The sequence below is a fragment of the Phaethon aethereus genome, assembly GCF_964289735.1.
Source record: "Phaethon aethereus genome assembly, chromosome: 1".
Classification (NCBI taxonomy): domain Eukaryota; kingdom Metazoa; phylum Chordata; class Aves; order Phaethontiformes; family Phaethontidae; genus Phaethon; species Phaethon aethereus.
In genome coordinates, this window is record NC_138575.1 from 45190469 (window position 1) to 45215672 (window position 25204).

The window sequence follows — 25204 nt, forward strand, 5'->3', positions numbered from 1 at the left end:
TTTAATTATTCTTACTTGAAAAGAAAGCTAAAAATATACCCCAAATTTGATGCCATTTCATTGAATGAAGAAGAAAGTACTATGAAAATAAACATTCATCTGGTTTCCTAACAATAAATATAAAGACAGTTATTATAACATACTGCAACACAGGAAGTATTACTATATTGACCTTAACGTTCAATCAGTAGTTTTTAAATCTTTCCTCATTGAGGCTTGAATCTTCTACCTTGTCAGCTGTCCAACAACTTTTAAGAGGGTTTTATTTTCTTGCTTCAACTGTTCATTTTCATCTTCTATATCATCTAGGTCCTGTGAAAGGAAAAAGAAAAATAAATGTATCTCAGGACATAAATATAAACTCTTAATTAGAGGAGCAGCAGGAATTTACCATCTTAGCTCTGAAAGTTGAGATTGGGAAGAATTAGTGTCACAATAGCTACCCTTAAATCTGTTAAACCGGCCTTTTTTCAAGTGTTACTGTAATTACAAAACATCAATATTATATTCCTACGTACAGGAACCTTCAAATGGAAACATATAATCAAAACTAAAGTTACAGCAGGAATTAATGCATCAAGAAACTAAAATAGGATGGGTGTGATTATTTTATTGGCGTATACAGAATGTATTAGTCGGCTATTGCTTCTGCTCCCTAAACTGTGCTTGTCTGCAACTGTCCCGCTCACATATACACATCCCTGGTTATTACTGCAAAAAGACCTGCGTTGTGTTTTATATTAAGTACAGAAATTTTCAGAAAAAGTACTTCCTGTTCTTTTTTTTTTTTTCCATTTTCTATGAAAAGAATTAAAAGGCATTTTGTAACTTCTCTAAACTGCTACTAAAAGAACAGACAGCATATACAGTGCTAACGGGTGCTTAAAATAGATTGCTCCCACCCCAAATGTTCATCCCTCTTCCACCAATTACCCTATTTACTCAGTTGCCATTTCACTTCTTCACTTCCTACCAACTCTTTTCAAGCCTTTAAAGTGAAAACCAGTGAAATTTGCTGTTTAATATGTAAGCATTACTTCAGTAAAAATAGTTTTACTGTACAAAAAAACCTCATGGAAGAAACAGAATGAGAATGAAAAAATGAAGAAACTAACCTCAAGGACAGCACCTTAAGGAGGAAAATGAAATGCAGGCAAAGGAGGAAGAACCAGAATTCTCATTAGAGATCTTAGATATCTTTTGGTTGAAGTCTTCAAAACCCTACTGTTGCCATAAAACAGTAGTAGGGAAAAGATCTTCTCTTTCATGTTCTTTCAAGTTGTTTTGTGGTGTTTGACAATACCGACCCTATTTTCTTATTTCTTTTTGGTGGGGTCATTCCAGACATGCATGCTAGAGATGTTGTGTTTAATCGGTATAGTGATTTTTAAAAGCCTCTTCAGTTTGCCAAGCCAAAATCCATACCGCAATACCTTTGCAATTACTTTATTGTTTTTGTAATGTGGGATCAAGAAATCACTAGCAGAAATTCCTCTTTGCCTCGCAGACGTAATGCTGCATCACAGGATGAACGCCTTCCAGGAAAAGCGTTTGACCACTCCAACATAACAGCTACAAGTGACTTAAACATCTAAACACGGGAAGCTTTGATGGATAGCCACTATAAATTCAGTTTACTATGTAATTGTAAGAAAAACACTTTGCTTTCTCTCTTGTGCAGTTCAGATCAATAATCAGATGGAAGGGACAGCACTTTTTCAATAAAATGATAATTTTTTAGTTCAGTGTACGTAATACTGTGTTTGAACTTGTTGTTAACCTAGCCATCACATGCCTCAACTAAACCTTACCTAAAAACATTCTGTTTAAAACACCTGTAATTTATGCAAAATAAAATACTAGAAGTTTGTGAAATGTTTGTGTTGTAAAAATAACATTCCAAAGATTACTACAAGTAAGAGTTTATTGAATACGAAAATAGGAAAAATAACTATTGTGGTTTAAATGTCTGTGGAAACCATGGACTGAGAGATGCAGGTGTTGTTTGCCACTCTGAAATTTACAGTTTCTTATTCAAAATTCAAAATTTCAACACTAGTTTATGCTTATTAGCATAAAAGATGCAACAGCAGGAAAGTTTGGACTTCACACACCGAAGAACTGGTAACTACACAACTGACAGTAATTAGATTGTAAATCCTCACTGACAGACTCTCTCCAAACACACATTTAACTACAATGACATCTTAGTGAGGTCAGAGATGACCAAGTGTAAACTAGTTGACAGTTGAACTTAGCATACAAATATTTGAATGTCTTGAGATGCCTTTCCCTTCAGACATTTGAGGTTTTTATGAAGCAATTACCCCTTTCTTACAAAATGAATGTGGCAGACATACTTTTAGTGGCTAATATACTGGAGTGAAAGAATGCCATTTACAGCAGAAAGACTTTTCTGTTTCTCAATATAAATGCACCTTGTATTTTTTAAGTATCTTTGTGATGTACTGACTGATCCCAGTAAAATTATATTGTTACATTAAATAAATATATTTATTTAAAACGAGAAAAAGTCTGCCAGGAAGTTTTCAGAATTCTTGGAAAAACAGTTTTTCAAGCGTAACACAAGATCTTTGCCAATCAAGAATGCAACCATGATTATGAACTGAAACTTCTAGAAAGAGCATTTCTTTAAGTATGAGGACTGAGCAGTCAGAAAGCTATGCAATAAAATGACATTTTAAGTTATTTAGGCTCTTTGACATGAAATTCTTTCCATATCTGTGCAACTTAACATGCAATAACTGCAGATTTTAATGAATAGAAAAGATGGAGAAATACTGTCCACTGACAGATTAATATATTAACCCCTATTTAGGTTGCCTACCAGCAAAACTTTTTAAAAAGATCTCTGCATAAGCTGACTAAGTAAAGTTTAGTCCTCAGGACATCCTTTTATCCAAGTAGAAGGCTGAACATCACAACTGTGCTTCCATGCAAAGCATCCAAACCTGGTGCCAGGTCTACAGAGTAACTTTCCATGAAGAACAGATGGATGTCCAACTATTGGCTCTCCTGATGTCAGTTACAATAATAAACCTTAGGCAAATATAACTGCCCTATTAACTTCAGTAACCTTCTATCATGGGAATAATGCAGTATTTCTATAGATTTTCTTAATATTCTAAGCCCTTCCTCTTTCTAAATCCACATGGATAGCCAATATAGAAGCAATCATAAATCCAAGAGCTATTAAAAAAAGAAACTAAAGCTATATCTGTTTTAATGGAAGCATGTGTTCAAACTTTTGTAAGAAGACAAATTTTTATGCTGCACATGAAGTCAAAAGGCAGCTATTTCATCGCTAAGAAAAGCCCAAGGGATGCAAACATAAATAAATTGCACTGCAATTAAGCTAACAGATAATGTTATAGCTATGGTAAGTGCTGACCTGATGGAGAAAAAAGAAAAAAAAATTCTCATCTGCGTTTAAGAGAAGCTACCTAGGGAGCACCAATCAGATGGCTTTGTAGATCTCATGGAAAGGCACAGTTTTAGTCATTGTGTAATAAAGAGGTTTTTGACAGGACTGTATTCTGGTTTGTGTTTTCTTTCCACACAACAAGCAGGAATTGCCATCATACTTAACACAAGAAGGCACAGGCACTGCTTGACTTTATTACAAATGTTCAAAGATGGTCTCTAGTCAGGCACTTGATGGATTTAATTTAGGACATCATACTTCAAATATAGCAGAAAAAAAATAACATTTTTTCTGCAACAGCAAACTTTGCAAACAGTCATGGTCCTAAAACGCAAGCTTTCAGTGATTTAGGTTCTTTTGATTTGTTCTTTCTGACCACTGAGTCAGAAGTCAGGTGTGACCAGCAGTATTAAGTAGCTTTGCCATCCATTATGTAGAAGAAATGAACACTTGCCTTGACTATAATAAGGTCATCAGCTTAGATGTGACAGATTCTTTGCAGAATGGAAGAACGGCATAAAGACCAATTCCTCAATTAAAATAGAAATCCCTCCAAAACAGACAGTACTTCATTAATCCTATATATTAACTTCCAACTTTCTCGTATAAAGAAGTAAATGAGATCTGTTTCAGAATTGTTTCTTATTCTATCTAGAATCTATCTCATCTAGAGTTGAGATTATTCTCTAGATTAGTTTGCAAATTGGTAAATGCAGTCCTCCTTTGTTATAAATGAATAGTGCAAAATGAAAGTTTGGCTCTATGCACACAGAATTATTGCCTCCCTTCACTGCTGGATTGACCAAAGCCAGTTCTGAAATTTTCTTCTGAATTTTTATGGGCATGTCTGCACTGGACTGGTAGAGGCATATTTCCCTAGTACATGCAGGCTCTGCACCTCAGCCAGGAAGTGCAAGATGAGGTCACTAATCCACTCTATGAAAGAGTTCCAGTCTGCCCTTAAAGCACAGAGAACGCAGAAACTTATATCCCCTCTTTACATAGCACCATATAAGAAAGTATGTGCTTACTCTGTTTAATAAATCAATTTCTTCCTTCAGCTTTCCAATTAGTTCCTCTTTGTCCTGTGTCATCTTCATTAATCTCACATTCTCCTGTCTCTCCTTTGCAAGTTCCTAAAACAAGAATATGCAATGAAGTTTGAAAAGTAATTTTTGGTTTTAAGAGAGAGTTTTCAGTTATTACCGTTTAAAACGAAGAACCACCCCTTACCGATAATTCCTTTTCTTAAGCAAGACAAACCCACATCTTAAAGCCCTTACATTTCAAGGAGCTAAAGAATCACGTCTAAGAAAACATTTTACAGACAGCAAACCTGTGTGATACCTCTGATTCCAGAGATAATGTTTTAATTAACATTTAAGTATGAACCCAAAATTGGATAAGGGCCCAAACCAGAAGTAAATGTAAAGTATCAGCTTCCAAATATGTTTATATTGGGAGGGTTACTACTTTTTTTTTCCTCCCTTTTTCTTTGTTGGTCTTTTTTTTTTAATACTACCATTACAAGGAATGAAGACTCACTGTTAGATCTGTGGGCCTACATGTGAGAAATGTAAGAAAACATGAAAGTGTCCATTAGGAATTCAGTGAATCAGGGTTCACGATACTGAAAGAAAGCCCTTAAGTCTTCCTCTATTTTCTGTGTTACTGGTAGGTAAATTATTTCAGAAGGAAGCTGATTTGGAAGGGAGGATTACGGCATATTTCACTCAAATCAGGCTTCTCCAAGTCTTAAAAAAAAAAAAAGTCATTTCTACGAGATATGCTTTATTTTCACCCTTTGCAAAAATATGTATTCAAATTGTGTTTACTTAGTAACTTTCATCCATACGAATTCAAGAATATTGGTTACCCACAAAAATCCACTTTGGGGGAAGACAGAGAAGCCAGTAATAGATTGAACAGACGATATTATTTAGCAAAATACTGTTTTAGGTGAAAAACTCAACTTTAACATTATTACATTTTCCCAGACTTGTTTGTATGAAGAATGTCTGAAATCATGAAAACTTTGTTTTAAATACATATTTTAAATATTTAAAACTTTAACAAACAACTGGATAGCAATTAAATTTTATAATATTTCAGTACATTAAAAAATTCAGAACAAGAATTAGATCAAAAACAGCCTTATGAATTTTCTGAACAGCCAGTGAGACCTCCTTCCCACAAGTTATTTGCCCTGTGCTGGTGTGTCACGAGGTGTGTATGAGAAATACGCAGAGCACTGCTGGCTCTCTAAGTGTATTATGTTTACCTCAACTCTCTCTCACTTATATACCTAATGAAAACTAAATGTTTGTGATTAGAAAGTTCACATTCTACTCCGCCTGACTCTCTATACATTTTTATAGACATAACTACCTGTACTTCAAGCATTTAGCATCATTTCTATGTATTTTACTTGTAAATCTCCCCATGGAGTTTCAAAGGTGCTTTATTTCAGATGTATGCCATGCAGATGTTAGTTGGTACTTACCCTTTCAAGTTCCTCAATCCTCTTTTCCAAAGTGTTACTTGGCACAGAACTGCCAGAAGAGTTTGCATCCCTGCTGTATCTGCTGTAAGCTGTCCTGTCTGTTCGGGAATATCTGTTTGGAGCATCATCTTCTGGTGCATTAGCTGTGCTACAAAGGCAAAGAGCAAAGCAGACACCTATTTATACATTTAACAAAATGGAAATGATAGAAGTAACAGGAAGTGCTCTCCAAAGCGCTCAATAGGTGAGTCTAATAAACTGCAAAGGACTCATTTCACAGCTCTTGTGTTGCTGAGAACTCACTAAATTCACTGCCCCAGGGAGTCAAATACTTGCTTGATACAGCTCTCATCACAAAGGTAATAAACTTTAAACACATACTTATCTAATCTTATTTGTAAAGCTTTTAAAGTTTTATGAACTGCGCACATTAAAAACCAAGCTAAACAACTTTATTTTAAAGAGTACCGCTATGGAGTTTAAACCAAGCATCTTTTTAAGTAGATGAAAACATAAAGGATGAAAAACAAGTACATGTCCAAAATGTAAGAAGCTTACACATGTCAACTGACTTTTCAGGAACCATGGATATAGCCTGTAAGGAACTGGAAAGCAAACCAAAGTGAGAAAGTCATGCAGCCCAAAATATTTTATGCCATTTCCAAATATTTTACTTCAGAACTTGGATACACAGCAGTTTGTCATAGCTCAGTTGGTAGGTTACCTGGTGGTACATTTTTTGTTTTAGATCATGTGTCTATTCCTTAAAAAACCACTGCCATGGAATCTTAACAGATAAGCATTGCAAATGTACATAAGCTAGATTTAAAAAAGCTTATGGGTTCCACATTATGATTGCTATGTACAAAACCAGTGCTAATTTTAAGATATATATGAGAAGTCAAGCATTTTCAAAGTCACAAATTTAACAGTGTTCTTCCCATAGCTATTTTCTTCCTAATAGCAATATTATTTACCTTCAATGTAGAATTTAATGAATAATTTAAAGCAGCAGAACAGAGTGCCCTGGGAGCAAGAAGGAAGATACAGATCTTTCCCTCCTTAATCCACCAAAACTACACTACTTAGACTTTGAAAATATACAGCTAAACAGTGAAAGGCAAAAAACCCCAAAGCAATCAACCAAAAAACAAACCAAAACCAAAACAAAGCCTTGTTCAGTCTTCACCAGGAGAACTCGAATGGAGATGCTCAAAAGCCATCTGGACATGGTCCTAGGCAACCGGCTCTAGGTGGCCCTGCTTGAGCAGAAGGGGTTGGATAAGATACCCTCCAGAGGTTCCTTCCAATTTCAACCACCATGTGATTCTGTGAAATCACACAGCTGAAATATGTGTACAACTGTCTTCTAGAGCACTTAAGAAAAGAATGAAAAGCTCTATGAGTATCCCTACATTTCCTTTAAAACATAGAAGAGTATGTGATTAATGTGTTCATTTAACAGTTTTGCATTTCATAACTCTAGAAAACCCCTACTGACAATGTGCACATCTAGATTGATACAGTGCAAATCTAAAGCAGGAGTACCTGGCAAAACGATGTCTTTTCATGGATATAAATATTGTTTTGCTCCAGTATGTGTGAAGTTTCCAAGGCACACTGACACAATTGTAAGGAATTTTGTAGCTTAATGTTATTACCATATTTAGCACTGTTTATTCTTCATCTAGAAAATTTTTTTTAAAAACATTTCTAGGACCGGATATGCATGTTGCAACACAACATAAGAGAAATATTTTAGCTTAACTCTATAAATTCTAGATCATTTAGCTTTCTAAGAGATGTTTTTTGTTTTGTGCTGTTAACGTCTCAAGGATAGACCATACAAAAAAGGCTCAAAAACGAACCTTTTTGCTAGTGTACTGGAGTATCTCAACTCAGCTCCAGCGAACAATATTGGCAGATGCTCCTACAGGAAAGCTAGAAGAAAGAATACCTAGATAGGAAGGGTTTCATTAATACTGAAAATTAAGACACTTGCTGTATTTTCCCTGTATTCACACTCAAAAACCTCACCTATTCCACTGTGGGCCAGACCCTACTTGAACACAGTCCTCTTCAGTATCAGCAAGTACAAAGGACATATCATGAAGGGAATGGGATTTAAAAAAACATTTACAGAGGCATTAGTATGTAACCCAACACAAGGAATGTGACAGATACAAAGTTCATTATTTTGGCTGTTATAACCAATGTCCAGTACACAGCAGCAGCAAAAATGGTACCATGCAAGACATCGTAGACATACCTTTCACAAAGAATGGAATTTTAGTCTTCAAATACAATGTCAGTTTGTGAGCGTTAAACAAGAAAGAAAACTTATCTAGAATAACAATAGCACTGAACTTGGTATCTATGCTTTACTAAGAGGAAATACCTATCAACAAAAACATCTCTATGGAAATAAACATGTATATTTTATATTTAAATATATTAAATAAATTAATAAATATTAAAAGTAAAATATTTTATTATCAAAAAATCGTCCAAAGTGAAGAGCTTTGTATACTACTAAGAAAACAAATTGCCTGTATGCCTTCTTTTTTTGGGGTGGGGGTGGAGTGCATGCACATGACAGCAGAACCTATTAAGGTTTCAGCTGCAGTCTCAAACTAGCTTCCTCCTCTTCCTAACTGAATAAAGGTTTACAAATACTTGGAACTTGGAAGTTGATGGGTTTCCCACAAAAGGTATGAAAGAAAAGAAAGCCTACTGTCAGTAGATGTACATTGGGTATAATCAGTCATCAGCGCCAGATGAAAAATGGTAAGGGTCTGCAAGTTGAAAAAATTTAGAGTCACTGGTGAAGAAGGAAGTTCAAAACGCATTCCACTTTTTTGCATTCAAGTAACTTATGCATATGACTGTTTCAACACTTGCAGTTGAAACACCTAGCCACAGGCTATGGCTGCAGGAAACACTATTTTTTAAATTATTTTTCACAAAGAGTATCGGAGATTGTATTTGTAGCCATAGCTACAGTGGATTAGAGTGCCCACCGGGAGAGCAGCAAATGAGAATGCATCTGGATAGAAACATCCCTCACTACTGCTTCAAAAGGGCCTATTTGACAAGAAGTTTTACAAAACTCAACTGGCTGTTCCACTAGCTTACTTTCAATTAGCCACTACCAAAACCTCATTTTAAATATTTATTCCTGTACTAGAATGCTGAAAACAGAAAACGCTCTTGCAACTTAAGACAACTTGCTTTTGAAAGTGTTTTCTGGCTGCATTTAAATAAAAATCATACAGCAAAATCAACCCACATCACAGTTTGACTACTCTTACACCGAAGCAAGTTTTGTTTTGGAATGATGTTCTAGTAATTTCCTTTAATATGAAATAAAAATCAGTGATTCACATCAGGGCAGGTTTAACAGCAATATTACAGAAAGGTGGAATGAATCTTGCTCCTTCCAGTGCCTCTTTGGTTCTTCCAATGTTTTCCTGCAGCACTGTCGAATTGCTATTTCATCCTATTAAAATCACCCAGTCAAAACTAGATTTCATTGATTTCAACTACCACACACTTATACTTATTGCCAGAACCTTGTAACTGTACTGAACCTTGTAACCTCTAACTCCCAGTTAATTACATCACTGAACTCCAGTTGCCAACAGCTTCTTTAGAAGAATGAGCAAAAGATGGTATTTCTAAATAGGCCACCTTGAAGTAATCTTCTGTTACTTCAGACTGCTTAAGCCAACTCCATGGCTTTCACAGCTGAGCTAAGGAAAGGCAGTCTTGTCTCTTCTACAGCTGCACGTTCCTAGCCTCCTCCACTTTTCCTGGCTCTGGCCTTCAGGTGACTGAGTAGGAAACCATTCAGGGAGCTGATGCAGCAATCCAGCAGCCCAGCAAAGGAAGCCATTGACTTTCAGCCACAGTGGCTCCCTGAAGCATCACCCTGTCCAGTTGCATGAGCGCTGACCAAGGGACAGTGAAGAACTGCATCTGGCTGAACTTAAACCATCAAAAACTTCTGCAGAAAACCCTAAGTGTTTCTGCCTTCCCATAACATCAGCATTGGCTGAAAAGGGTATACAGAAGTCAAGAGAAGCACCTTGAGTGACACCTGTCCATTTTAAGTCTTTATATCTACACAGTAGTGGTCCTAATGTAACAAGTTAGATGAGACAGTGCTTCAACAGCCAACCCTTGCTGCAAAACTGCCAAACACAGGCAAGTCTAGGCATAGTGTTATGAAATAGTATTTTGCAGCTGTATTTTTTTTTAATTGGTGAGACCAAGGTTAGAATGATGGAATGTAAATTGTTAATAGTTTAAGCTTTGTAGTAATCTAAAAACACTGAGCATGAGAATTTCAGCAGGTCTGTAACATTTCCTTCTCAGCACTTCCAATGAGTCCTCTGAAGCATGAGCTGCTTCTCTTTTTGTGATCTCTTCTTCCTCACTTATTTTTCAACTCTTGCATGAATGTTAAACTCAAGTACAACATGGTCTTTTAGAACTAGTGGGTAAAGGTCTCTGTCTGTTGGGTTCCACGTTAGAGAGCTGTATTATTCTAAAAGAGGCGGGGAAAAAATCCCGACATTTTGTCTAGAAGCCGTAAAGCCATACTGTATTAATTTCCACTAATAAACGAACTTCAAAGGGGAACACACTCCTGAACCACTCAGAGATTTTAATCTGTCTCTGTAAAAGTGATCCAGCCTGATCGGTCTAGCCCATGAACCATGCAAAAATCTTCTGAGTTATTTTAAATCCTGATTTGCAAGATTTTCTTTTCAATTGAAGACATCTCTAAAAAAGAAATTGGTTCAAAAGCTAGTAGACAGTCTTAAAAATAAGCTGCTAAAACAGTTTTTCTGTGCTTATAAAAATATTCCTATGTCCACATACATATTTTGCTTTACTGTTACTTGCAAAGAAACTTTTTAGTTCACAGAATGCAAGAGAAACAGAATTCATGCTTACATATAGATTTCACTCAAATATTTCAATAAGCAGAATACATTTTGTCATTCCCTTGTTTGAGAAATCAGTGATGACACCAACTATGCTGACAGCATCAGACTTGAATCAGAAAACCATTCTTGGTAATGGCAATGTGCTTGTTCCTCTAAAACAACTACTCGCAGAGCAGTACAAAAACTGGTAGGCCCAGTTAACAGTAACAGAAGTTTGGAATGGCCAAGATGAGGTCTATTACATGAAAAGAAGCTTAGAGAGAAAAGAAAGATGAGGAAGTTGATATGGGCTATTACCACTGAAAGATACCTACACATTTTGAGCCCAGGAAGCTCATAGTCAGGACAGCTGGCTGGTCACAACTCCCAAGTAAGCCCATGAAGATGTCCTGTGGCCTCCATGTCAGCATGACCTCAAAAATTCTGGTCATGCTGTTAATAGATCTTACAGTACCACTCCAGAACACAACAGAACTATCATTTTCTTCCGAAAATATTTTATGCGGTTAATCATGCAACTAAAAAGGAACACCTACACAAACTCTTGGAGTGTAAGTATCAAAATATCTAAAGTAAATGCAGAAGACAGACTACAGTTATAGATTAAGATCCTCATCCCAAACTTTTATTTACTTTACTGCATAAGGAGACAGGCTCAGTTTGTCCAAGTCAGCCAGAACAGAAATAGAATAACACAACAGCAGCCAGCAGACTTCATTTGTAAACATGTCTTCCAGTCAATGGGCACTCAGTGAAACGGGTTTCTCAGCAATGTCATATAAATGTTTAACCATGGATTGCTGCATCCATGTAAGGCAAAGTAGCCAGTGTGTCTGATTAAATAGGTAATAAAATCTGTGCAATTCCTTGAGCCTGGGTTTCTCAATGCAGACATGAAAACAGCTATATGGGAAGGGAAAGGGAAGCTACCGGAAGACCAGGATGGTATCAGTAACCCAGGACTAGATATCAGAAGAGGATAGAGGATGTAGACAAAACAGGGGAAAAAAAGAAGGCAGAAAAATATCAGAGAAAACTAGGACCTCTGTGGTTAAATATAAGGATATATGAGAAAAGGGAAGAGAGAGGGAAAGGCGTATAACTGGGCTAGAAAATGGAATCCAGTGAAGAAAAATGCTGAAATTAGGAGATGTCACTTCTGATGAGGAACAACTGGAGAAGAGGGAGAAAGCAAAAGATAAGGAGCAGGAGTAGTAAAGATAGGGGAAAAAGACCTGAAAATTTCTGACAAATACCGCGTTCTTCCTGGAGTGGGGAGTCTGTAACAGAGCCCAAGAATTTAGGCAAACATTATCTTTTCACTTTTGCTGTCACATGCCTGTGAAGTTTACTAACAGTCTCTTTTCCCTACCCACCAAGTACTGACCACCTGTCGTCAGAGCAGCACAAGTAACAGTTTCAAATGGGATCTCGAAGTGGTCCTTATGTGAGAACATGCTTTGCGCTCAGTTTGCTTTGAAAATCTAAGGGAGTACACACAAAACTGTTAAAAGCACATGAAGCTGAACATATTCGAGCCTTCAAGCAGCTTATGGTCTCAGTTCAACCTTTTGGCATTCACAAGGTGTAATCACAGAACGGCATTTTTGGTGTCCAAAGGACTTCTGCTGTATTTGGGACAAAAGTGAGATGTACAGAGAGAGTGAGAATTACTGCAGAGAACGCTGTTTTCTCTAGGACGTTCCCTTATTGCAGATGTTGGAAGGGGCAAACAAGCCAAGCACTGACAGAACAGAAGAGGACACTGGTCCTGACTCCTTCCTTTAGTGTTCACACCAGAAAGCAAAGCCACCGGGAGCCATACTTTGTTCAAGTACTCTTACCTTAAAAATTACTTAGGAGGGGGATAGAAATTTTCAAATATAGAGGAAAATCAACAGATAGTGTTAGCTCTAATCACAGTGGGCATCAAGTCTCCATCTATAAATTATTAGCTACTGTATACCTCATAGAGGTACAGCTAGATTAAAACCCTCTTAAGTCTTTGTGAGCACCGGGCACTGTGCTGACCTCACAGGAAAAGAATCCTTTGTTTTCAGCATGAGGTTTGAAGATTATGCAACGAGTAAGATAGATGGCAACATACATAGCACAATACTGAACAGCAGCTCATAGCAAGTCAGATTCCTCTTGAATGTGATGCCAGGACTGAGGGGGAAAGTTGACAAACAAAGAATGTACATCCTGCACATAACTAAAGCTGACTGAACGAAGACTGCACAAAAAAGTCTTACTTTAGCATTTTCTAGCTGTGGAGTATCCTATTTTTGCAATGCTAATCAGAATAGCTAGCTTATTTTCAAATAAGCTACGAATGTGATTGTGCAAACTTCTATTTACTACCACTCCCCACAACCAAGTTTTTGCTAGTGAGTATATACAGCATGTGACAGAGTAAAGATAAGGTTTATGAAAAGCCACAAAGCACTGTGACACACACCACTAAGTATTCGGAGATACAAAGAGCAATGAAATTCTGCACAGGGATTGAAGGGGAAGTGGAGACTGAACTAAAGTGTGTTTGATTAATAAGAAATTAATAATGAAATTGTATGGTTATTAAGGTTGTAACAATAAGTCCACCCATTCTGCAATGACAAAGTGATTAAAAAAACTCCTACAGCAATAAAATCAACTAGGTTTATGAGAACCCAGGAATATAAACATAAAAGACAGCAACACGCTAAAAAATCTGAAGCATAACAGGATAAATTATTATTTTTCACAATAAAGGTGGTGAAACCCTCGCACAGGTTGCCCAGAAGGTGGTAGATGCCCCATCCCTGAAAACACTCAAGGTCAGGTTGGACGGGGCTCTGAGCAACCTCATCTAGTTGAAAATATCCCTGCTCATGGCAGGGGGGTTGGACTACACGGCCTTTGAAGGTCCCTTCCAACCCAAAACATTCTAAGATTCTATAGGCGAACAAGTCTGAGGGGTAATACACCAGTGACAACTAGATAAACCTAAGTGCTCTTTGCACTTACTTCTACAGCCAGTATATATATACACAGATGAATTAACCACCTACAAATTTTACCTGAGTAAAGGTTATCTAAAAAAGAATACATGCATGTGTGAAATAAAAATATATTTACAAAAATGCCTTGCTTCAGTTGACGTATTTTAGACTCCATGTTACCATTACATTTTCCTAATAATTGTGATAGCTGTCCCAATATTAATTCCACATGAGCAAAAATTTCACACACTGGTCAGGTGCATCAAGAGCTTCTGAAATATTTTTCTGATTGAAAAACTTGAGTAATGACCAGGATAACACTTGTCTCAAAGACAAACAAATAACAAACAGGACATGCTACATGCAGGCCGCGTCCCTTACAACGGAGACATTAGTATGACAAATATAGAAATTTCTTTCAATATTATTGTGGAGAACAAAATTACCTTCCTGTATTAAACTTCAGAAGATGGTGGCTCATAAATTAACTGTGAAACTTCTATATCCTAGGTAATGTGTAGTCAAGTTAGACATTTGCTTGGGAAAATGTTCTGCCCTAGAAAGACCCTACAAAATACTAGCTGCATTTATATAGAGGCATTTGGATAAGTTTGCTGCACCTTTCAGGTCCTTACCCCAAAAATCAGGCTATTTACACAAGCAGTATGATGGACTCTACTACAAACACCCATTTAATCAGATTTATTTATGGCAGAACTACATATGTAAAGAAATGTGTTGTGTACAAAGATCTCATACCTTTTATACCTGCTTGAAACCATCCTGGAGGAGTCCTAAAAAAAACAGAAAGAAAAAACTAATTAACATTTTTCTTGTATTTGTACTTGCAAAATACTTTATCGCTCCATAGAAAATGCAGTTAAGAGCAGGAGGCCCACGCTTCAAAACAGTGCTGTACAACTCAGTTTTGCACTATTTTGCTGTCAGGAATAGACAGAATACCAGGATTATCACCACCATTTAACTGCTTCTGAACAGCAGTTCAGAACCCTTGAACGACAGCTTCTGGTTACATCTTAAAACTGGATGCACTTACTCCATCCCCCAGCATCCAGAACATGCAGCTTACCAAAACAGTATACATCCTGCCACCAATACACCTTCGCTACCACTGCTAATACAGAAACGCTTGTGCACTTTGATAGCTGTTCATCTGCTCGTCCAAGAGCAGCAGAGCAAAACTGTTCCGATTCTTCGGCACCGCTGCTGTCCTTCTGGATGGAAGAAAAACTGAAGCTAGCAAGTAGTACAGGGTTGAGACCCAAATCAATTTATTACGTATCAGCTGGTACGTCATGGTAACTACAGCGCTATGCTCTTTGCCATGCTGACCTAGGTGTTGCAACCTGGATCACTTCAGATTCTCTCAGCCTAACTGAAGTGGTCTTCTCCTGGCATTCGCTGTTAGGCTAGAAGTCTGTACATAGATGTTTCGTGCACCCAAATGTCAGGCAGTGACTTGTCAAGCTTCTGTATGTCAATTTTTAGATCATTGCTTTCTAAGCACCTGCAGAGGCTTAACGCATTCTGACTACAAACTTAAAGAACACTCTGCGTCTCCTTTGCTATTTGGAAATGATCTTAGCAACTGAAATATAGCGAGAAAAAAACACATTTTAAGTAGGAGTACAGATTTTAAATAGGGGTTCAACAGTGCAAGAGCTGTGCATCTGGCCTCTTAAAGGTATGTACATGGGTTACTTGCAGACTACAAGTCTTATGGTAATTTTTCTAGCTTGAGGTAAAGAATTGCATTACTTTTCAGATTGCCACAATGCAGTAAGGTCTTTTAACTAAGATTACATTTTGTTTGGTTTTTTTGGGGTGTTGTTTTTTTTTTGTTTTGTTTTTAATTTGAAAAAAAATCCATTATGCTTTTATTCAGGCTCTGTAAAGATGGAAATGGAAACAAAAAGAACAGTGGGGAAAAGGGCTCATTTATTGTTACACAACCCCTGAAAAAAATTGACGCATTAGGTACAAATGAGAAAACCTGAAAGAATATACTTGCATCAATAATGCTATGCTTGTAGCTTCCCAATACCAGTCTGATCACATAGAAAAAATAAGACATGTTTCAACTGGTAAATGATGGCTCAGATTAGACAGAGTAAGTCCACAAATATTTTTTAGGATGTTGTAAGAAGAACACAAACCAATTATTTTGTTAGTCATAGACAAAACTCACCCCCAGCATCAGCAAATATTCGGTAAAAAGTCAGGAAAGAATATTCTGATAAGTTAATGAACTGAACAGTTGCCTTTATTGGAAAAAAATAAATGTCAAAGCATGAAATTCTGTCTATTTATGACACTGCAGACAAAGGAATAAATGAGTTCTCAAACCAAGATGCAAGAGAAATTCCATCCACTGTGAAAATCCTACAAAACATTATACTACCTTCACTGATCAGTGTGTTAAAGTCTTTGTATGTAAATACACAAGCTAAAAAAGGATAAAAATAAAATAATTCTATCATAGAAAGTAAAGCTGAGAAAAATATTTGTGCAGAATACTTACTTACAGAATACTCTTACAGAAACAAAACTCGATCTTAAAGTGCATTTTATTTTATGAAGCATTTTCAACTTCTGCAATATGTACTACACTTTCCCTAATATAAGGAGAACAAAGTCATAGGAATTATTTAAAGAAACCCACAAAGTGGTGTAAAATTGCTGTTTCAACATGATAACTATTCACATGCTGTCATTAATGATAAAAAAGTAGCAATTCACAGCTACGAAGCAGTAACCTTTCACCTCTAAAAGGGCAAGGATACAGAATTTTAAATGGTACCAATGCTATTTTTAAAATTCACTAAGGGTACCTTATCTTTGAAAGGTCATGGCAGTAGGGGGAGGTTTCTGAGGACTGGAAGGAAGTAAATGTCACTCCTATCTTCAAGAAGGAAGATCCAGGGAACTACAGGCCAGTCCTTACCTCAGTCCCCAAGCAGGTTATGGAACAAATCCTGAAGGACAAGAAGGTGAAATCAGCATGGATATATGAAGGGGAAATTATGCCTGACTGACCCAACAGCCTTCTACAACAAGATGACTGGCTCACTGGGTGAAGCGAGAGCAGATGATGTTTATCTCAATTTTAGCAAGGCTTTCAACACCTTCCCACGTAGCACACGTACAAGCAAACTGCTGAAATATGGGCCAGGTAAACAGACTGTGAGGTACAATGAAAAGCAACTGGACTACCAAGCCCAAAGGGTTATGAACAGCAGCATGAATGCTAGCTGGATGCCAGTCACTAGCAGGGGTCAGTACAGGGACCAGTACTGTTTGACATCTCCATTAATGACCTGGATGATGGGGCAAAGTGCGCCTTCAGCTGTTCGCAGAATACACAAAACCTGGGCTGCCACGCAGAGGGATATTGACAGGCTGGAAAATGGCTGAGAGAGACCTCCTGAAGTTCAAAAAAAGGGAAATGCAGAGTCTTGCACCTGGGGAGGTATAGTCCCCAGCACTAGGGCATGCTATGGACTGTTTTGTGCAGAAAAGGACCTGGGGGTCTTGGTGCACACAAAATTGAACATGAGCCATCAGCGTGTCCTTGCAGCAAAGGCGGCCAATGGCATCCTCGGGATGCGCTGCCAGCAAGTCAAGGAAAGTGATCCTTCCCCTCTGCTCAGCCCTGGTGAGACCATAGCTGGAGTGCTGGGTCCAGTTTTGGGCTTCTTAGTATCAGAAAGACATACTGTAGAGACTCCAGCGAAGGGCCACACAGATGATTAAAGGTTTGGAGCATCTGACACATGAGGAGAAGCTAAGAGTGCTGGGAATGTTCAGCTCCGAGAAGAAAAAGGTCAGGAAGTATCTGGCCAATACATATAAATACCTGATGGGGTAAAGAAGATGGAGCTGTATGCCATTGCGCCCACAGAAAGGATGAGAGGCAATGGACAGAAACTGAAATACATGAAATACAACTTAAACATAAGAATGCTTTCTTACTGTGAGTTCAAACACTGGAGCAGGTTGCCTAGAGAGGTTATGTAGTTTCTATCCATGGAGGTAATAAAAACCCAACTGGCCAGAGTCCTGAGCAATTTGCTATAGTTGACCCTGCTTTGTCTGCAGGAGTTGGACTAGAGACTTCCTTGAGATCCCTTCCAGCCTTAATCATTCTGTGCTTCTGCTCTGCTCATCTGCATTTTTCTCTGAGCTTAGTGAGTTTAAGTGAACACATACCTAACATCTGGCAGTTTCAGAGGATTTCATTCTGCCTCCTAATATTATTATCTAAAGACTTGCCAATCTGAACTTTACATACAGAGGACTGTAACCACCTGATTTTTAGCTTTAGCACAGTCGGCAATGACCGACAAGGTGATTTGACTCTGATGTATGCAGAGATTCAAGTAGTTTCATCTAATATGTTAAGATACATGTTCACTGTATATGAAAACTAAAACACCCTATCAGAAATATCAGTCACAGCCCTTGGTGGTGATGGTCTCAGAAACATCCTGGTTGTCCCATTAGCCGTAGACAAGTGGTCCAACTCTCTTTTTAAGCTTCGATGTAGACAGACAGACACGTAGGTGACTGGGTCAAAATTTTGCCTAACCACCTGTAGATACAACTCTTGCTAATAAAGTACGAACTCCGGGCTCTAAACTTCCTCAGTTCTTAGTTTTTTACACAGCTTCTTGTTTTAGGAAAATGCTGAAGCCTTGAGGTTATGGCCATGCTTCCTGCTGAACATAAGCATCTGCTTATGTCTGAAAGGCAGAATTCACGAGAAAGGGAGAATTTGCATGCGACACTGCAGCCTAGTGAAGCACACATACCCTTGTACAAAGAAGGGATACAATGTATGCATCATATACCCTCAAATTTGCTAAGACCTTTTAAAATATTAAATGCAGATTTATATATATGTAGACTTGTACATTTACCTCAACAGGAGATTTTTAAAAGTTTGCAGTACTATTCAGAAAAGACAGTTCTTCAGAAGAAAGCTGGGAGAGCAAACAAATGGTCAGGGACAAAGTACATGGCAAATACTCTTATTTGCCACAAATGACAGCTGTTAAAACAACCAAAAAACCCAATTAGCTAGCCCTTTGTAACAGATGTTTCTACAGCAAATACTAGTGGTTTTGATTTTCATATTTAAAACTAACTATGAACAAAAAGTTAAAAATACACATCTGATGCATGAAAACAATCTCAGCTGATAACCAAATTAATACTGCAGATTTGGTAAATTGTGACTTTTGTTATTTTGGAATTTCTATTGTAAATGTAAACCAATCATTCTGTAAGGTGATGATGCAAGCACCAGGGAAATATTATTTATCTCTGTTCTCATGTTATGAAATTTATTTTGCGTCTGTTATTTATCCAAAAGTTGCCGGGAACAGGAATATATGTAGTTATACTATCAACAGCACTATGTATCTATTAATCAAAAATGAATCTAAGCTTTCAAACTATTCAAAAGCTCTTAAAATGAGACAGACGTCTCTTATAATTTAAGATCTTGTCTCCCCCATCACTTTTGGAGAAGAGAAAGTTGGCAGAAAATACAAAGGGGAAGGAGAAAGGAGGAAGATTCCTGTTCTGCAAAGAATTAACGTAAAAGCAGATAATCAGGCATGTTTATAAGTACTAGTCTACAAATTTTGCTTATATTCTTTAATATTTTTAAACTTTGAGTTTTAACCCATGTTTAAAATATCTAGTAATTACTAAAAAGATTAATGATTTGTCACAATAATTGTTTATGAGCAATGAAGAGATCAGTTTATTTGAACATCTCCCTTTAAAAAAGGAATTCTCTTTACTGTCTGTGGAAATGCTGAATGGAAAAGCAATCTGTAAAGAAGTAGCCCATTACCATTATGCTAATTGTTTCCTTCACTGGTGAAAAAAATATTGCTGCCAAAGATATCTAACAACATCAGTTCTTCATTCAGGGTTGAAATCACTCGTTTCAATACAATATTCAAAACATAGCTTTAAAATTACTTTTACTTCTTGCACATGATCTCTAGACACTCGCAGTACCTTTTAACAGTACATACTACTGCTAATAAATTATATAATCAAGTAGCCTTGCTCTTGTTCCATCTCAAGTGGGATTTCAAGAACACTGCAGACTGACATACATCAGCATTGCTCCAGAAAACTGGTCATGCTCCCTTTTCGTCATGTCTACAAAAGTGTTCCTGCAGCCACATATTAATGCATGACATGGTGTGATCTAAGTGAAAATAACCAAGGGAAAAGCAAAGATTTGTCTCATTCCACATGAGCTCCTTCATCTGATTCACCACACAGCCTAACACACACACACCTGCTGCCCAAGAGAAAGAGAATGTATAAGGGCAAAAAAGGCAGCTGAGATCCTTTTCCATTAATGAAACCATTTACTGGCAATTAAATTTCTGTCAAACTAGGATGTAAGCAACTCAGCAGCTAAGTCCCCTCTCTGCTCCTGGCTCAGCTTGGTATTTCATCTGGCCAACACAGAGATTACATAAACAAGCTGGTCATCAGGCTTTAAATAAATAGTTGTCTGTGTTTTCAAGTGTCTGACAAAGATTTCCAGATGTTAAACTAACCTTACCATTACAAATTCGCTAGTTAAAATGCACTAACAAACACTGTTTTTAAACATGTACAAACTCTGGAGTCAGCTGGACTATGAAAACAGTTCACTGGAATCCTGTGAAAGACTACTTAGAAGTTTTGCAAGCAATTAAAGCAAATTGCCTGGATCCAGTCAGGCTCCTAGGGTACACTAGTATATGTACCGGCATGTAGAATAAGTGCAGTTTTAGAATTTGACTATAGGCTAGTGTAAACTATGACAACATAATGATATTCCTGTAAGACACAAGATTAAATTTTGACCAAAACTGGGCAAAACAACTTAGTTTTTCATATGCAATCCATATATGGGCTTCCTACAAGTTTCCTATACACTCTTCAAAATGTGAATAGACACGACTACCCTGCATGGAGGAAGGAGATCTACTGCTGGGGTTTCTTGCTTTTTCACATATCAAGGAACAGGTAGATTCTATCTCCATCCAGCCAATCAAGTTAACTCCAGTCTCCTTCATGAGTCACATCTTGATTAACCACCATCTACTTCTTGCATTCACTACAACTTTACATTGCCATTTCCTTGGAAATAGCAGTTACGTATCTTCTGCAATGCAGACAAAGCTTCATTCAGATACTGAAGTGATATAACATCTGAATGCTTGAGAACTGAAAGGCAATCTGATCCTAATACAAACCAGGAATAACTGCAAGTGTGAAACGTAGGAGGAAGAGAGATGAAATACACCTCTTCCCTTCCCACTGAAATTCCCCCAAAGCAAGGATCTCAGGAGCAAGAGAGTCATGGAGATGAGATACCATTTACCTTCCACTCCTGATTCTAAATCCCTTGAAAATTTCTAAAGATGTTTTTCATGGAATGCAACACAAATTCCACTTTGAATGAAAATGCTTTCACCACTCAGGGAGGAAAAAAATCTCCACTCATTTCCACAGAAGCCATTCTTCCCAGAAACATTCTTTGGAAAAGCTTAACGAAGCGATTCTATCATGTAACTACTGGCACCCCTTGCAGCTGTGCGCTTTCTACTTGGACAGAAGACTTGCATGAAAAAAACCCATGCCAGGCTCCGTCACCTCCCCTTATTCTCCTAACTGCCAAGATTTTATGTCTATTTCTAAAACTTATTACATTTTAGCTTCTCCTGGTGTGGATTTCCTAGAGATGACCTTAAATACCCTTTACTCACCCAATAAATCTCTTTTATAAGCAGCCATTGTAAAAATGAGCTTTTATTTCTAAAACTGTTAAGAAAGCATGAAGTTATCACCACCTATTAATCAGTTACAAAAACTGAAACAGGAACCTTTTAAGATTAAACAAAACCAAAAGCTGACCTACTGTTCTTAAATACCCTGACAAAATTTTTGGTATTTTGATCTTCCCCTCATTTGTACTCTGTCAGGTTGGAACCAACACATTTTAAAAAAGCCTTGTTTAATTTACATCTAACTGATCTTCTTAAAGTGTGCCATAATGAGTAACACGTAACAGAATAAAACTTTGAGCCTGAAGAAGATATCCCTATATTTTGGAGATTAAAATTCAACTGCCAGAACTATTTTGATATTGTGGCACTGAGATATCTAATTCCAGATCATCAATACAGAACAACCTCTTCTGTGTGAAACAGTTGATGTAGACAAGTGAGACGCCAAAAAAATGTCATGGGGGAAAAGGAAGATGCAGTTTCTTTACCTGTGCTAAAGAGAGGAAATTTAAGGTTAACATACCCTTTGGTCACATATTTCTGAAATACTGGCTGATCGATTCAGGTAGGCATTTATAAAAGTGGCAAGGCAATGGCATTACAGTCTATACAGGGGTGATGCTTTCTTTAGGATGGAAGCTCTAAGAGTAAATATAAAGGTAAGTTCAATAAGTAAATTAATTTGCTAAAGCGTAGAGAGAGTGTGGAGAGAGTGAGAGAGCAGAGAGAGAATGCTAACAGAAGATCCCAGAAGAAGACACCTCTCCAGATCCACAGTAACCTAAAAATAAATTAGGACAGCATCACAAGTTACCAGTTCCCTAGACTGACTTTGAACTTCCCAGGCCCTGTCACTGCAGCCTGTATGAAATCCATGCATCTCAAGCAGGTGTGTGTGTTTTTGGACTGTGGATGAATGATACCCTAGGTGAAAACACTGCAGTTCTCTTTACCTGACAGAGCAGAGCCTCAATGAAGTCCTGCATATCCAATATGCACGTGCGCAGAGCCTGTTGATGTGCTGGGTTTGGTTTTCTAGAAATCAGGAGCCATGAAGATGACCATGCAAAGAACACCTCCTCCCAAAATCTGCCAGGATCCAAGGGTACCTACAAGCTCTAGCTCAGCACTGGCCTCATCTGGCTCCTTCAGAGTGACTCAGATGTTCTTACACACAGCCTGCCTGGGCTCCACAGCCCGCAGACACAGGCATGCCCCTTTCTGAGCCAGCTGAGTGGGAAGCATGGTTCAAAGGCACCTGAGTGCCTTGAAGAAGAGCCATCCAGGCTGCAGCATGGGCAGCAACATCAAAATCCGCTGCAAAGACATTCATTCTATCCTGACCTACCGAAATATATTTGCACCGTATTCCCAAAAGTATTCTGTAGTACACACATTATCTCTCTCTAATTACTTCACAGGATAAAATCCAGCTATTCCAACTATTAATTACCACTTGTGAAGAAAAAAAAAATATATTAGTACACTAATTATTAAACTGTGGCACACTTTTAGGTCAGATTTATTTCATATCATGTTAATACAAGTTAAAAATCTTAACATAAGGGTTATTATCTGCTTTTACGTAATTCCATAGCTGTAAAGGTATGAATGTTTTGTATGACAAAAACCTCATTAGAATATGTAAAGTTCATGGTGGTTCTTTGCCTAAAACCCAGTATGAACTAAAACTAATGCCTAACTTTTTGGGCTACTTCTTGGCCAATATGGTCTACAAACCTATTTGTATTTTTATACAAACAAATGGACAATTTTGCAGTTTATTAGTTCTTCTGGTTCACCAGTATCTCTAAATCATCTTTAAAATAGATGTTAATAACACAGAATCACAGAATGGTTAAGGTTGGAAAGGACATTTCTATTCTATGCGTTACATACTTACATATAAGTTTTTTTATATAGTATCTTCTCCTGTTAGATTTTAGCAAATTGTTTTCATGTTGATTGATAAACATAGTCATGTGATTTAAGTAAGACTATAGTACGTTTACGGTGTTCTAGAGGTTTCACAATTATTACCTATAATTTGTAAAGTAAAATAAACAAAATTATTAATTACAGATGAAAATTTGCTCAGAGAAAGGAGACACCAACATGAGAGAAAAAAATAGTGAAAATATTATTTCCACCTAGTGATCAGCCCATGTAGTGAGCTAAACCCCAAAGCGGGGTGGGGGGGAAACAAAACCACCAAAAACCAAAACAGATTGGAAAACCAAATTTCAGTCAGGGAAAAGTTAAGTGTCCTTAATTCTGTTCACTTAACTGAACCTTAACATTATTTTTTTTACAGCCTCATCTACTATTGTTAATTAATATGTAATTAATAAAGACTTCAAACGAGAACTAACGTAGACGTGCTAAAACGCCTGGGTGCAAGTGATATGTATTATTCCCGTGAAGCCAAAGGAGTTATGACTCATTTCCCTGTTCACATAGGGCCAGGAGACCATAGAGAAACTCCGCAAGAACATCTACGGAATCAAATCAGATGTCTAACAGGAAGGTACGTATCCTCAATGCCTACCTATGAAGAAATCTATCAAGGACATCAGGTAAGAGGAAAAAATTGAAGAAATACCTGCAGGTAAAACAAGTAACTCCCAGGGAAGTCAAGTGTCATCAAGAAGAAAACAGCTCCCAAAAATAAGGAAACCAGAAATACTCACTAAAATATATGAACAGAGTTTTTTCTCAGACTAAAAAGAAAATGCACCCAGAACAAAAGCTATTAAGGAGCTCATTAGATCAGGCTGACAAAGCCTGACTAGATCTCAGGTGACTCACTGACAGAGCAGAGCTGGAGAAATGATCAGGAAGACAGTGATTATATCCAACCTATGACCTTCAAGGATCAGTGCTGAATAATCATAAACTGAAAACATAGGCTTCCTAAAATTCCCTGAAAAGAAAGGGAACTTGGAAATACTTGCACAAAGCTCCCAAATTCAATGTATTGATCAGTCATAAAAAAATAAAGCATCAATACGTTGCCAAAAACCTAAGGAACACCTCCAACACATACGCAAAAAGCACAGGATCTAAACCACACCACTTGATGCTGAAACAGGAGAGCATTTTAAAAAAATGGAATTCAGATGGACATAAACCTTTACGGCTCAGAGAAATTTAGAGTGTAGTGACAATTCTCAAGGGTCTTTTCCAACCTAAATGATTTTATGATTCTAGGGTCTTGAGACAGAGAAGAGCTAAGTCACAACATGAAACCCACAGCAGAGATGATGACAGTGAAAACAAACAAAATTTGCTAAAGTACTTTATAGCAAGTGTAAATATATAATCCTGCATGGAGCTATGGGCATAGCCCCTTCACAACACACTACCCTGTGTCCAGACATACAGACAGACAAAATATGATTTCCCCAAATTATTTCTGATGGAATTTGTCTCACATTTTACAGAGCATTATGTAACTTTTTCAACCTCACCTTAGAGTGCCGAGCCGC

At 37.4% G+C, this 25204-nt stretch overlaps 1 protein-coding gene across 1 annotated transcript in view; it reads right to left on the reverse strand.

The window, feature by feature from the left end:
• Nucleotides 1-225: 225 nt before the first annotated feature.
• The window catches only part of PAWR (pro-apoptotic WT1 regulator), a gene marked incomplete at its 3' end in the record, with an annotated part of 80045 nt that continues 55066 nt past the window's right edge, over nt 226-25204 (reverse strand). Inside the window, exons 3-6 of the mRNA XM_082013519.1 lie at nt 14647-14681; nt 5949-6096; nt 4477-4581; nt 226-312 (exon numbers count right to left, since the gene is read on the reverse strand). Coding sequence (XP_081869645.1) covers nt 226-312; nt 4477-4581; nt 5949-6096; nt 14647-14681 — 375 coding nt within the window. The remainder of the gene's footprint in view (nt 313-4476; nt 4582-5948; nt 6097-14646; nt 14682-25204) is intronic.